This window comes from Podarcis bocagei (genome assembly GCF_964188305.1).
Source record: "Podarcis bocagei genome assembly, chromosome: 9".
Lineage (NCBI taxonomy): Eukaryota > Metazoa > Chordata > Lepidosauria > Squamata > Lacertidae > Podarcis > Podarcis bocagei.
In genome coordinates, this window is record NC_138134.1 from 67,079,651 (window position 1) to 67,094,052 (window position 14,402).

General features: G+C 45.5%; 1 protein-coding gene across 1 annotated transcript in view; it reads left to right on the forward strand.

Moving 5' to 3' along the window:
- The window catches only part of HPSE (heparanase), a 32,690-nt gene extending 21,326 nt beyond the window's left edge, over nt 1-11,364 (forward strand). The window contains exons 9-12 of the mRNA XM_081207136.1: nt 2,593-2,707; nt 5,071-5,189; nt 6,635-6,781; nt 11,086-11,364. Of these exons, the coding sequence (XP_081063262.1) occupies nt 2,593-2,707; nt 5,071-5,189; nt 6,635-6,781; nt 11,086-11,245 (541 nt within the window). The 3' untranslated portion in view covers nt 11,246-11,364. The remainder of the gene's footprint in view (nt 1-2,592; nt 2,708-5,070; nt 5,190-6,634; nt 6,782-11,085) is intronic.
- The last annotated feature ends 3,038 nt before the right edge of the window (nt 11,365-14,402 follow it).

A 14,402-nucleotide genomic window follows, 5' to 3' on the forward strand; every position in this document is an offset into this window, starting at 1 on the left:
CGGGAAACCCTGGGTTGTTGTTGCTACAATGTTGACACCCGGCTGCCTATAAAAGCAGGCCGGCTGAGCTGTTTGCTGTTCAGTTCTGTTCGAGCTTACAAATAAAGAGCTGCTTTGAAGAATCACTGTGTCATCTGCTATGTCTACCCACTATTCAACACCTCCCCTCCCCCATCACAAGGTCAAACAATGCCTAACCGCAACCCTAACAAAGTTGTGACGATTGCCACGAGGTAGGCGAAAACCACATGGCCAGTGCCAATTTGCCACGTGGAAAAATTCCTACAAGGCCCCTCAATGGTGACCAACCAAGGTCCATAGCAAGGCCAGTGCCTAAACCTGCAAAATAGGGAGGGAAGGTGGGTGATTGAGGAAGTGAGCCAAAGAGGAAGCCCTCTAGCTTGCACCTCTGATTTAAACAGTCCCAGCCACACACCCCCGGCCAGCGGATTGGCTGGCCGGGCTCTGACATGACCGGGATCCCCCGGTGGGGAGTGGGTGGCCACGTGGTCCACCGCAACTCCTCCCCACTGGGAAGTGGAGCGGATTTCTCTACCAATGCCCTTAGAAGCCCTTCCTTTGATCAAACAGGAGACGCTGTTGTGATCATTGATGCCCATAAAGCTATCCATGTATAGTAGCTATGGTGGCTATGTTCTGCAGTAATGTTTCTGAGTACCAGTTGCTGGAAACCACAGGAGGAAAGAGGGATCTTGGGCTCAGGTTCTTCTTTTAGGCTTTCCAGAGGCATCCGGTTGGCCACTGCGAGAACACAATGCTAGAGCAGATGAGCCAGTGGTCTAAGCCAGCATGCTCCTCTTATGTCCTGATCTGCTTGCACAACCCCCCAACACATCAGTGGGAAGCACATAAAACATTCTGCCCCTTCCCCGCTCCACCCTTTAGTGGCGTTTTAGGGTCTTTTCCAGGTCCGGTGCCATGCGCATGTGCACAATTATGCGCCAGTCGGTTGTTGACTGTACAACCACGAGCGTTCATCCTGAATCCATCCAGATTTGTTTACATGGTTCTTCCCCCTGCCCACTCCGTTTCCGTGCATTTCCCAATCACTTCACCCAAGTTTCCTAGCATTTGCTTGAATCTCTCCCATGAAACACTGACATTCTGGAGGTTTCCTAATGTTGGCATTGACCGGCAACATCTGATGGTGTCTAGGTACTCACCATGCCATATGGCAAATCAGAAAGGAGATGAATTAGATACCAGGACTTGTTTTATTTAAGACCAAACCCAAATCCTCCCCCCTATTGTGGGGCCCATTTATCCTCCTGTATGAGGAATCAAGCTTTGATGCTTTTGAATTATGATGCTGGAGGAGACTCTTGACAGTCCCATGGACTGCAAGATCAAATGCATCCATTCTGAAGGAAATCAGCCCTGAGTGCTCACTGGAAGGACAGATCGTGAAGCTGAGGCTCCAATACTTTGGCCACCTCATGAAAAGAGAAGACTCCCTGGAAAAGACCCTGATGTTGGGAAAGATTGAGGGCACAAGGAAAAGGGGACGACAGAGGACGAGATGGTTGGACAGTGTCCTCGAAGCTACAAACATGAGTCTTACCAAACTGTGGGAGGCAGCGGAAGACAGGAGTGCCTGGCGTGCTCTGGTTCATGGGGTCACGAAGAGTCGGACACAACTAAACAACAACAACAACCCAGTTCCTGACAGGGATGCGGGTGGCGCTGTGGGTTAAACCACAGAGCCTAGGATTTGCTGATCAGAAGGTTGGTGGTTCGAATCCCCGCAACAGGGTGAGCTCCCGTTGCTCGGTCCCTGCTCCTGCCAACCTAGCAGTTCGAAAGCACCTCAAAGTGCAAGTAGATAAATAGGTACCAGTCTGGCGGGAAGGTAAACGGCGTTTCCGTGCGCTGCTCTGGTTCGCCAGAAGCGGCTTAGTCATGCTGACTACATGACCCGGAAGCTGTATGTCTGCTCCCTCGGCCAATAAAGCGAGATGAGCGCCACAACCCCAGAGTCGGTCACAACTAATGGTCTAATTAGTCTGGACTAATGGCCAGGGGTCCCTTTACCTTTACCTTTACCCAGGACCTATGATGGCAGCATGTTGAACTGCTGTGCAACTGAGAAAGTTTCATAAGGTGATGGTAACAGAAGCTGGTCTGCTTAGATATCTCATCATCTGTTTTGTTTCTCTTATGGAAAAAAGCCACACTAAGGGAGTTTGGGAGCTGTGGGTCTGCATACTGCTGTGAAATTCTGTATTGAAGGACAGGCACTTCAGTTTAAGGACCTCTCATGTCCCTGCCAAGAACTGAGAATGCTTTTCTACAGCGTTCTCTCTGCTCCTCTCAACTACTTATTAAAGGTCATGGTCACAATGCTGCTAGAAAGAACACCTGCCTTTTCTGACCTTATAACTATTGAATGTATTATTTTTTTTAAAGCACCACTTCTTATGTTTGCATCAGCTCTTGTTTCTGCCTTGCACGTAGAACAAAACATCACACCTCTTTAGTTAGAACAGATGCCACTCCCAATTCTTTTCAGGTTGCTTGAATTGAAGTTTTCTTTATTTCTTGCTCCTCCCCCCCTCTACTTTTGTTAAACAGGTGGCTGGACAAACTTGGTCTGTCTGCCAAACTGGGCATTGACGTGGTGATGAGACAGGTTTTGTTTGGAGCAGGAAGCTATCATCTGGTGAACGCCAGCTTTGAACCTTTGCCAGTACGTATACCTCTAATAATAAATATAATAATAATAATAATTTATTATTTATACCCCGCCCATCTGGCTGGGTTTCCCCAGCCACTCTGGGCGGCTTCCAACAGAATATTAAAATACAATAACCTATTAAACATTAAAAGCTTTCCTAAACAGGGCTGCCTTCAGATGTCTTCTAAAAGTCTGGTAGTTGTTGTTCTCTTTGACATCTGGTGGGAGGGCATTCCACAGGGCGGGTGCCACTACCGAGAAGGCCCTCTGCCTGGTTCCCTGTAGCTTTGCTTCTTGCAGTGAGGGAACCGCCAGAAGGCCCTCGTGCTGGACCTCAGTGTCCTGGCAGAACAATGGGGGTGGAGATGCTCCTTCAGGTATACTGGACCGAGGCCATTTAGGCCTTTAAAGGTCAGCACCAACAATGAACAGTGAATAAAACAATGAACAGGGTGGTGATACAATGAGTCCTGCAATCGACACAAGATAATATCACCATGGCAAGTATCTGTAAACAAACGATAAGCGTCCATAAAAATGGCAAAAGTAGCTTCTTTCCCAAATAGGCTTTATCTTAAACAATAGCAAACACGGTAAATACGTTTGTAACAGTATGTAGACAGTATGTAAATGACTTAAAGCAGGGGCATATCTGTCCCCATCTGCATTTTTCCATCAGGACAAGCATCCGTCAAGGAGGTTTAGCAAACTGGAGGACATCGTCCTCTTTCTACGCTCGTCCCTCTTTCTGTGCTTTAAGTTGTTTACATACAGTCTTCACTTGTATATTCTTTACTACAAAGCTCGATGACTAAGCTCTTCAGCGACGAAACGTCGGATTACCAGAACAACGTCCAAGCACTGAATCACTGGTACAGTAGTACCTCGGGTTACATACGCTTCAGGTTACAGACTCTGCTAACCCAGAAATAGTACCTCGGATTAAGAACTTTGCTTCAGGGTGAGAACAGAAATCGTGCTCTAGTGGCACGGCGGCAGCAGGAGGCCCCATTAGCTAAAGTGGTGCTTCAGGTTAAGAAGAGTTTCAGGTTAAGAACAGACCTCCAGAACGAATTAAGTACGTAACCAGAGGTACCACTGTTTATCACAAGTAGACTCTTCATTACTGCATTTGCAGTTGTTCCAACATAAAATCTATTTTGGAAAGAGAAAAAATGAGCACTGAGCCACTGATATATTTATTACAAGTGAACTCTTTATCTACTGTTGTTTAAGATAAAACCTATTTGGGAAAGAAATTACTGTATAGTTCTGTGTATAAAACGCCCTCATGTATAAGACGCCCCCCTATTTTGGAGGACTCCAAAAGTAAGAAAAAAGGGGGGAGATTGCCCAGAGTTGCTGAGCTTTTTTGGGGAGGATTGCCCAGAGTTGGTGAGGGGTTTTGGGGGGGGGGCGCCAGCAGAAGCCACCAATCGCTCGCCAAATTGCCACAGCAACAGCTAATCAGCACCAGCCCTTGCTGCAGCCACCAATAACACGCCCAATAGCCGCTGACAATCTCCGACTCGCGGCAGCAACCAATCCCACGTCCCCACATGCACTATCCATGTATAGTCACACCTCGGGTTAAATATGCTTCAGGTTGAACGTTTTCAGGTTACGCTCCGCGGCGACCCAGAAGTAACGGAATGCATTACTTCCGGGTTTCGCCGCTCGCGCATGCACTCAAAATGACATCACGTGCATGCGCAGAAGCGGGAAAACGTGACATGCAGTCGTGTGTTACGTTCTACTCAGGATGCAAACGGGGCTCCGTTCGCATCCAGAGGTACCACTGTATAAGACAACCCCAAATTTTTAACATATTTTTTTTTAAAAAAATAAACCCTCATCTGATGCACAGAAAAGTATGGGACTTTTGCCATTTTTCTGGACGTTTATTGTTTGTTTACAGATAGTTGCCTTGGTGATACTATCTTATGTCGATAGCAACTCGTATACCTCGGCAGAGGAAGCGGCAAAGGTGCAAGGAGGGAGTGGGTGGGTGGGTGGGTGGCAAGCAGCGACGGCAGGGTTGGGTGGGCATGGTGCATGCTAACACATATTTTGCTTCAAAAAAATAAAATAAAATAATCCCACTGATTATTACCATTATTATTTTTTCAATTTCTTAACTGCCTTTCACCATAAGCTCTCGAGGCAGTCAGGTCATGGCAATTTAAATTCAAAATTCTAAGCAGTTTAAAATAAATGATAGGAAAAGGAAAAGGCTGGGTACCTAATAGGGGCGAATTGCCTTCTGTGCTTTTGATTCCATCTTGCTCCTGCTTATCCACCAACTGTTTGCTGGTTACGTTTCTTTAACATTTTTTGCTATGCATAAAAGCTGTCTTCTTTTCCCATGTAAACAGGATTACTGGCTTTCTCTGGTATACAAGAAACTAGTGGGCGCCAAAGTCCTGCACGTCAGCCTGTCGGGTGAAGACCCAAGGAGGCTTCGAGTGTATCTTCACTGTACAAATGAGCACCAGTAAGCATTCAGGCAAATGCCTAGTAGACTCCGAAGACCTTTTGGGAAAGTAACCCAGTATTGTACTTTCACTTAAGGGGAGAGACGGCTTGGAAAAGGTGCAAGGGCCCTGGTACACTAGCTCTGGTGCAGCAAAACACACTAGTGCAATTGCACCAAAGAATTTGAAGCTTTGTACATGTCGAGTGTAGATAAAGAAAAGTGGGGCAGAATGAAAGGATGCATAGCTGTCAACCGTCCCTTGATTTGGCGGGAAAGTCCCTTATCCCAGCGCCATGTCCCGCTGCTGTCCCGGATTGATGATATCCCGTAAATTTCCCGGGTTTCAAAGGAAGCAGCTCTTCTCCCTCCCTCCCTGCCAGCCAGGGAGGAGGGAGGCTCCAACTGTGTTGCTTGGCTGCGTTGCTCACCCAATAAGGAGTCTAAGAACGACTGGGGGGTGGAGCTTGCATGCCTTGTGCCGATCAAATCGGCCGCGTTGCCTGGGGACTCGCCTTTGCTCAGCACTTCCCAGCGTAGAGGTGACGGTGGTTTTCCTTGCTGCATCCCCTTTGCCGGGTTGCTGCACTGTGAGAACCACCGCTTGAGGCTTCGTTTGGCTGCTGGCTGGGCTTTCTGCCTTTGGCTCGGAGGACCTCAGAAGTTGAACATACCTGTGCTGGGAAAAACCCTTATTTTGGCTGCTGGTCCCTTATTTTCAAATCTGTAAATTGACAGCTATGAAGGATGGCAGTGAAGACACATAAACTCTCCCCCCCCCCAAATTCCAAAAGGAGTTAGGAATCCTTGCTTTGCAAATGCTTTTCTAGGCTAGGATCCTGGTAACTCGCGGGGCAATTTTTAGCAGATGCTAGCAAAATGCCTGTCACTAAAGCAGGAAACATGTGTGTGCAGCACGGCCCCACATATTGCTCACCCAGAGTGTCCCCATGGATGGAGAATGGAGTTTGACCTGCCCTATGCATTTTGCTCCGAGTGTGGCACCTCCTAACCCAGGCCTTTGGCAGGGGCGGACTTTGTAATCTTTTGCAATACGGTGCCCTGTGCAAGGCCAAAATTGGGCGCCGTTGCCATTATAAGAGAACGAGGGAGGTGTTCACAGTGAGTTCCTACACCTCTTTTTCTAGAAAAATGCCACAGGCTAGTTGTATTTATTGATTTGGGGTTTTCTTTCCCCTTCAGACTTCTCTAAATGCAAAACATAAATGCAAAGATTTCTGTGCTTAAAATACTGCAGTTGTGCATTTCCTCTGATAACGTCTGAGACCTGCAGGCTATAGGGCGGTACACAAATTAAACAAACAAACAACAACTTTTGTACCTCATCAGGAGGAAATGCTCATGTCAAACAGAATGCCCTTATTTTCATCTGATGAATGTTGGAGTGTCTACTATATATTATCTGGTATATCCTTTTAACAGGTTGCTTCATGTTTTCCTTCCAGCCCGAAGTACAGAGAAGGGGATGTCACCTTATTTGGCTTGAACCTCTATAACAGCACAAAACACTTGCAGTTACCTTCTTCCTTCTCCAGCAGGCAAATAGATGAATATCTTTTACTGCCTCATGGAGAAGACAGCATACTTTCCAAGTAAGAAATTCCAACTTTCCTTGCCTTTCTAAATATTATTTGTTCAATATGAGCTTTAAAAATTTGGGATTTTCAGAGGAGACCCTTTTCATTCTCTTTCAAATGTTGTTCGGGATCTAAAAGGTGTTAGCAATTTCTTTTAACCCCCTGTACCTGACTCTTGATTTGTAGACACTGGACAAATGAGGTACCACGATTGGGAAACTTTTGTTAGGCTGTGTCCACATAATACAGAGGTCAGCAACCTTTTTCAGCCGTGGGCCGGTCCACTGTCCCTCAGACCATGTGGTGGGCCGGAGTATATTTTGAAGGGGGGGGGGAATGAATGAATTCCTATTTGGAATGAATGAATTCCAAATAACCCAGAGATGCATTTTAAATAAAAGCACACATTCTACTCATGTAAAAACACCAGGCAGGCCCCACAAACAACCCAGAGATGCATTTTAAATAAAAGGACACATTCTACTCATGCAAAAACGCACTGATTCCCGGACTGTCCGCGGGCCGGATTGAGAAGGCAATTGGGCCACATCCAGCCCCCGGGCCTTAGGTTGCCTACCCCTGGCATAATACCTTTGAAGCACACACACGCTTCAAAGAATTCTGGGAACTGTAGTTTGCCCCTCACAAAGTTATAGTTCTCAGCAGCCCTTAACACACCGCAGGACCCAGAATTCTTTGAGGGAGAGGAAATGTGCTTCAAATGTGCTTTAAAGCTATAGTGTGTACACATCCAGTGTTTCCTGAAACAATCATTCCAAGAAGCTCAAGACGAAGCTCATGGCTCTTCCCACCACTAAGTGTTATGTAACATCATTCTGCATAGCAATTACTTCGCACTGCATTCTGTAACCACACATTAACAAAGCGCTTCACCCAGTCATGTGTTCACACTCCACATTTCTGACTTTTAGTCTCAGGGCTATGGGTTCGAGTCCCACATTCAGGAAAAGATTCCTGCATCGCAGAGGGTTGGACTAGATGACCCTCAGGGTCCCTTCCAACTCTACGATTCTGTGATTCTAGGACATACACAGCCCTTAATCTTCAGCTTGAAAATGACTTCTGTTTCTTGAAACAGTGTTCAAGATTTGACAAAAGATTGTCATTCCTGTTCATTGTTAATGCAATAAACTTATTATTATTTTGTTCTTAGAAACTACAGGATCAGGATTACATTTTTAGGTTTCGGGTCCCAAGTACTAAGGAAATCCTTTCCACCTTAAAAGCATTGCAGCTAGGAAGGAAGTCAAGTGACTTCTCAGAAATTGTGTCTCTTCTCAAAAACTGGGAAGCCAGTTCCCAAGAATTCTGCCCACATTTCTTCCTGATCCATATGGAGATTTCCTCAATTTATGATAATGATGTGTCCCTCTATGAACTCATAAGTGAAGCTGCATCCTGTAACCTTGGGCGTTCCAGTTCCCTGATCAGATCCAACTTTCAGCTGGCCAGGAATGACAGTCAGACAGTGTCTGCCAAACCTTATTTTTAGCATTCAGATCCACCTTTCTGGAAACACATGGATTTTTCCTTTTCTTGAAAAGAGCATTCAGCTTGAGCAGTGAGGATGTTTCCATGCAGAAGGCTTGCTTTACATGGTGTTACATGTGCACTATGAACTTACGTTGGCCGGAAAGCTTATTCACGTTATAAATACTTGTGCATTAAAAACAAGCACACAGACAAAGAGCATGTTGTTGTTGTTGTTTAGTCGTTTAGTCGTGTCCGACTCTTCGTGACCCCATGGACCAGAGCATGCCAGGCACTCCTGAGTTCCACTGCCTCCCGCAGTTTGGACAGACTCATGCTAGTAGCTTCGAGAATACCATCCAACCATCTCATCCTCTGTCGCCCCCTTCTCCTTGTGCCCTCCATCTTTCCCAACATCAGGGTCTTTTCCAGGGAGTCTTCTCTTCTCATGAGGTGACCAAAGTATTGGAGCCTCAACTTCATGATCTGTCCTTCCAGTGAGCACTCAGGGATGATTTCCTTAAGAATGGATAGGTTTGATCTTCTTGCAGTCCATGGGACTCTCAAGAGTCTCCTCCAGGACCATAATTCAAAAGCATCAATTCTTTGGCGATCAGCCTTCTTTATGGTCCAGCTCTCACTTCCATACATCACTACTGGGAAAATCATAGCTTTTACTATACGGACCTTTGTTGGCAAGGTGATGTCTCTACTTTTTAGGATGCTGTCTAGGTTTGTCATTGCTTTTCTCCCAAGAAGCAGGCGTCTTTTAATTTTGTGACTGCTGTCACAATCTGCAGTGATCATGGAGCCCAGGAAAGTAAAATCTCTCACTACCTCCATTTCTTCCCCTTCTGTTTGCCAGGAGGTGATGGGACTAGTGGCCATGATATTCGGTTTTTTGATGTTGAGATTCAGACCATATTTTGCGCTCTCCTCTTTCACCCTCAATAAAAGGTTCTTTAATTCCTCCTCACTTTCTGCCATCAAGGTTGTATCATCTGCATATCTGAGGTTGTGCATATCTGATATTTCTTCCGGCTATCTTAATTCCGGCTTCGGATTCATCCAGCCCAGCCTTTCGCATGATGAATTCTGCATATAAGTTAAACAAGCAGGGACACAATATACAGCCTTGTCGTACTCATTTCCCAATTTTGAACCAATCAGTTGTTCCATATCCAGTTCTAACTGTAGCTTCTTGTCCCACATAGAGATTTCTCAGGAGACAGATGAGGTGATCAGGCACTCCCATTTCTTTAAGAACTTGCCATAGTTTGCTGTGGTCGACACAGTCAAAGGCTTTTGCATAGTCAATAAAGCAGAAGTAGATATCTTTCTGGAACTAGCTTTCTCCATAATCCACCGCATGTTTGCAATTTGGTCTCTGGTTCCTCTGCCTCTTCTAAATCCAGCTTGCACTTCTGGGAGTTCTCGGTCCACATACTGCTTGAGCCTTCCTTGTAGAATTTTAAGGATAACCTTGCTAGCGTGTGAAATGAGTGCAATTGTGCGGTAGTTGGAACATTCTTTAGCACTGCCCTTCTTTGGGATTGGGATGTAGACTGATCTCCTCCAATCCTCTGGCCACTGCTGAGTTTTCCAAACTTGCTTGCATATTGAGTGTAGTACCTTAACAGCATCATCTTTTAAAATTTTAAATAGTTCAGCTGGAATACCATCACTTCCACTGGCCTTCTTATTTGCAGTGCTTTCTAAGGCCCATTTGACTTCACTCTCCAGGATGTCTGGCTCAAGGTCAGCAACCACATTACCTGGGGTGTACGAGACATCCATGTCTTTCTGGTATAGTTCCTCTGTGTATTCTTGCCACCTCTTCTTGATGTCTTCTGCTTCTGTTAGGTCCTTACCACTTTTGTCCTTTATTACGGTAATCTTTGTACGAAATGTTCCTTTCATATCTCCGATTTTCTTGAACAGATCTCTGGTTCTTCCCATTCTGTTGTTTTCCTCTATTTCTTTGCATTGCTCGTTTAAGAAGGCTTTCTTGTCTCTCCTTGCTATTTTTTGGAAATTTGCATTCAATTTCCTGTATCTTTCACTATCTCCCTCACATTTTGCTTGCCTTCTTCCCCCCGCTATTTGTAAGGCCTCATTGGACAGCCACTTTGCTTTCTTGCATTTCTTTTTCATTGGGATGGTTTTCGTTGCTGCCTCCTGTATAATGCTGCGAGCCTCCACCCATAGTTCTTCAGGCACTCTGTCCACCAAATCTAAATCCTTAAACCTGTTCCTCACTTCCACTGTGTATTCATAAGGGATTTGACTTAGATTGTATCTTACCGGCCCAGTGGTTTTTCCTACTTTCTTCAGTTTAAGCTTGAATTTTGCTATAAGAAGCTGATGATCTGAGCCACAGTCAGCTCCAGGTCTTGTTTTTGCTGACTGTATAGAGCTTCTCCATCTTTGGCTGCAGAGAATATAATCAATCTGATTTCGATGTTGCCCATCTGGTGATGTCCATGTGTAGAGTCGTCTCTTGTGTTGTTGGAAAAGCGTGTTTGTGACAAAGAGCATATGAGGGTTCAAAAGGGATTGAAGCTCTTTGTGTAACACACACACAAAGGCAACCTAATGCTCTGAAATATACATAGATGGTAGAGTTCCCTGTTATTTAAAGCCGTTCTCATGAAATAATTAAAAAATACATTTTAAAACTTCATCAATTAGAGATACCATGTTGTAGTACAGAATTGTCTTTGTTTTAAAATGGTCTCTTGAAAACAAATGCAACAAAACCTTAACCAGGTTTATTGTTTGAGGAGGACAAATTTTGTGTCTAAAATATACATTCTTTCCTCTCGCAGATCCGTGCAGCTGAATGGTCATGTCTTAAAAATGTTGGATGATGAAATATTGCCCACTCTCAGGGAAAAGCCTCTCAGTCCAGGAAGCCGCCTTGCACTTCCAGCTTTTTCATATGGATTCTATGTAATAAGGAATGCCAAGGTGCGGGCTTGCATTTAGCAACTTAGCTCACGTTCCCAAAATCGAGTTGGTGGCCAACATGGTGTCAAGATATTCGGCTGCTCCAGATAGTTTGGTGGCAGAAACAAAGCAAGTCAAGAGTGAAGGGGAACATCCCTCCATCCCAACAAAGCAAGTCAAGAGTGAAGGGGAACATCCCTCCATCCCATTTTTATTTTAACTTTCCACTTGTAACATTTACCTAAGAACTTTGTTTCAGCCACTGTTTCCCAAGAATGAAAGCTCTGCTTAAGGAGGGATTCCAGTTAGAGATGCAAAGAGAATGGATGTCAAACAGCAAGTCGCAAAATTAGTGGCGTAGGTTCTCAGCGACGTCTACACTGGCTTGGTCATGTACACAGAATGGAAGATGGCAAGATTGTGCTGCACAGGGAGCTGGCTTCAGACACTAGGTCTGTTGGCAGCCCAACTCTGTGTCACAAAGATGTCTGCAAACATGGCACAAAGGCTGGCAACATCAACCCCACCGTGTGGGAATACTTTGCAGGCAATCGCAGTGCCTGGAGACAGACAGTCAGGTTGTGCATCCATAGCAGTGGTCAGAGAAGGAATGACCTCTGGGAGGCGTGTAGAAGAAGAAGAAGAAGAGTTGGATTTGATATCCCGCTTTATCACTACCTGAAGGAGTCTCAAAGCGGCTAACAATCTCCTTTCCCTTCCTCCCCCACAACAAACACTCTGTGATGTGAGTGGGGCTGAGAGACTTCAAAGAAGTGTGACTAGCCCAAGGTCACCCAGCAGCTGCATGTGGAGGAGCGGGGAAGCGAACCCGGTTCACCAGATTATGAGTCCACCGCTCTTAACCACTACGCCACACTGGCTCCCAGTAGAGAGACGCTATGGTGCACCTGCAGCAAGACAACCGGATGCCTTCATCTGCTCCACCTGCAATAAAAGACCATATCAGTCTTCACAGCCCTACCAAGTGCTGTAATTCTCCAACAGTTTGACTTTCTTCCCAAAGGTGAGACTCTTCCATTATCTCCAGAGGCAGACGGATGCCAACAACAACCCTTTGAGCATCTGAGGACAAACAGGGAAACGGACCATTTGAGTGACATCAGGGAAAAGCAATCTTGAGGATAACAGAAGAATAAGCAAAATAAAAAAATTCATTCCAGTAGCACCTTAAAGACCAACTAAGTTTGTTATTGGTATGAGCTTTTGTGTGCATGCACACTTCTTCAGATACACTGAAACAGAAGTCACCAGAAGAATAAGCAAGCAGGTTACAGGCACAGCCAAGGAGAAGCAGAATATAAGAGCTGTTGGCCAGCCAGCCTGGAAATTTTTACGGGGCTTCTGTTAGGCTAGCACCAAAAAGAGCAGACAAGCTCAAGCATTCTCAGGGAGTCTTGTATTCTATGACAGGGTAGCGATCAGGAAGGATTCCTCTTCGTGATTTCTTATAAATCAGTTGTAGCACTTTTGCAAATGTGTCTGGCACACTTGCATGCTGCCCACCAGCAAACTATACCTCATCCAGGCCAGTCTCTTAGCTGACATCTGCTGGGTCAAATATACTAGCAAGATCAGCATGGGAGAAACAGCAACCATCATAGCCACAAATCCCATTGACAGCAGGTTCCCTTTACACAGTATTTCATGGGTATTTCTGGCTTCGAAGCTACTGTTGCTATCCTTCCTGTTTTATGGAAGGTACCCGGTTTCCTTTCCCCCCAATATGCACAGAGTAAAACCACTTCCCCCCTTCATTATAGACATGCGACCTACAACAAAATGTTTACAGTGTGGCACATTCCTGCTTGGGTTGCAGACATTCTGTTCCCAGTTCCTAACTTTTCATTTCTTCCTTGCCCCTCCAGCCCTCCAACACACACACACACACACAACATTTCATGCCCTTTGAGCATGCTCAGTTGTCACTGGGCATTTTGGAGGGACTGAAAAATTATTTTTGTACTTCTGCAAATGTTGGCATTCCTCCAGATCTGCAGGTAACTCCCTTTTGTGTGAGGGTAGGGTCATTCTGACTGCATATAAGCCAGAGATAGTCAACAGGGTGCCCTCCAGATACAGCAGACTGCAGCTCCCATTGGCCCTAGATGGCATGGCCAAAGGCAAGAATCATGGGAGCTGTGGTTCCATCCCTGACAAGCGATTGCAGTCAAGAGAATTGAGACTGCTATTAGGCAACAAAGGCAAAAGGGTTATAGCTCATGATTATGAACCCATGCTTTGCATACAAACAGCGCCCAGTTCATTCTCTCTCACCCCCACATGGAGCTGCTGGAAACTCCTGTCTGAAGCTCTGGAGAGATGTGGGGAAACCTGTGGCCCTCCAGGTGTTGCTGGTCTCCAGGTTCCATCATCCCTAATCCTTGGTCACACTGGCTGGGATTGATGGGAGCTGGAGTCCACCGACATTTAGAGGCCACACGTTGGCTTCAGTGAACCTGATGGCACAATGGTCAAACTCAGGATAATGTTCCTAGATTTTGGCATGCAGCTTGCCAAAATGCAGTTCTAGGCAACTTTATTGTACTTCGCTTTGATGTGTGTTCATGTGTTTTGGTACCTACACGTTTTTGAAATAAACTAATTTATATTAAGTGTTTGCTGTTGTGAATGTTTGGCTTTTTAGTTGTCACATAGCCTCCTTGGTGCTAAAGGGGCTGTTGAATACGCTCAGGAGTTTCCTACAGGAATGTAGGTGCCACATTTAAAAACCATATAGCTTGATCCTGAACACGTTCATAAAGGAACTCCCACCCCATGAGCACACTAATACCCCCCCCCCCAATAGCACAAAAGCACAAAGACAGGATCCTATCACTTTCCCTTTTACAGCAGATGGCATACCTCCCAAAAAGAAGTTACTGTGGGGATTGCAGCTAAGATAAGAGCCAGCAGGTGGTGTCATTATCCCAACTTTAAAAAAAATAAAAACAACAAATGTTTTGACCCCCATGTGCACTACAGCAGTGTCAAAAGCTAGTAACCTAGCTTCCTCATGGTTACTGCATAGTAGGTAAAGGTAAAGCACCCCTGGATGGTTAGCTCCAGTCAAAGGCGACTATGGGGTGTGACGCTCATTCGCTTTCAGGCCGAAGGAGCTGGCATTTGTCCACAGACACCTTTCCAGGTCATGTGGCCAGCATGACTAAAATGCTTC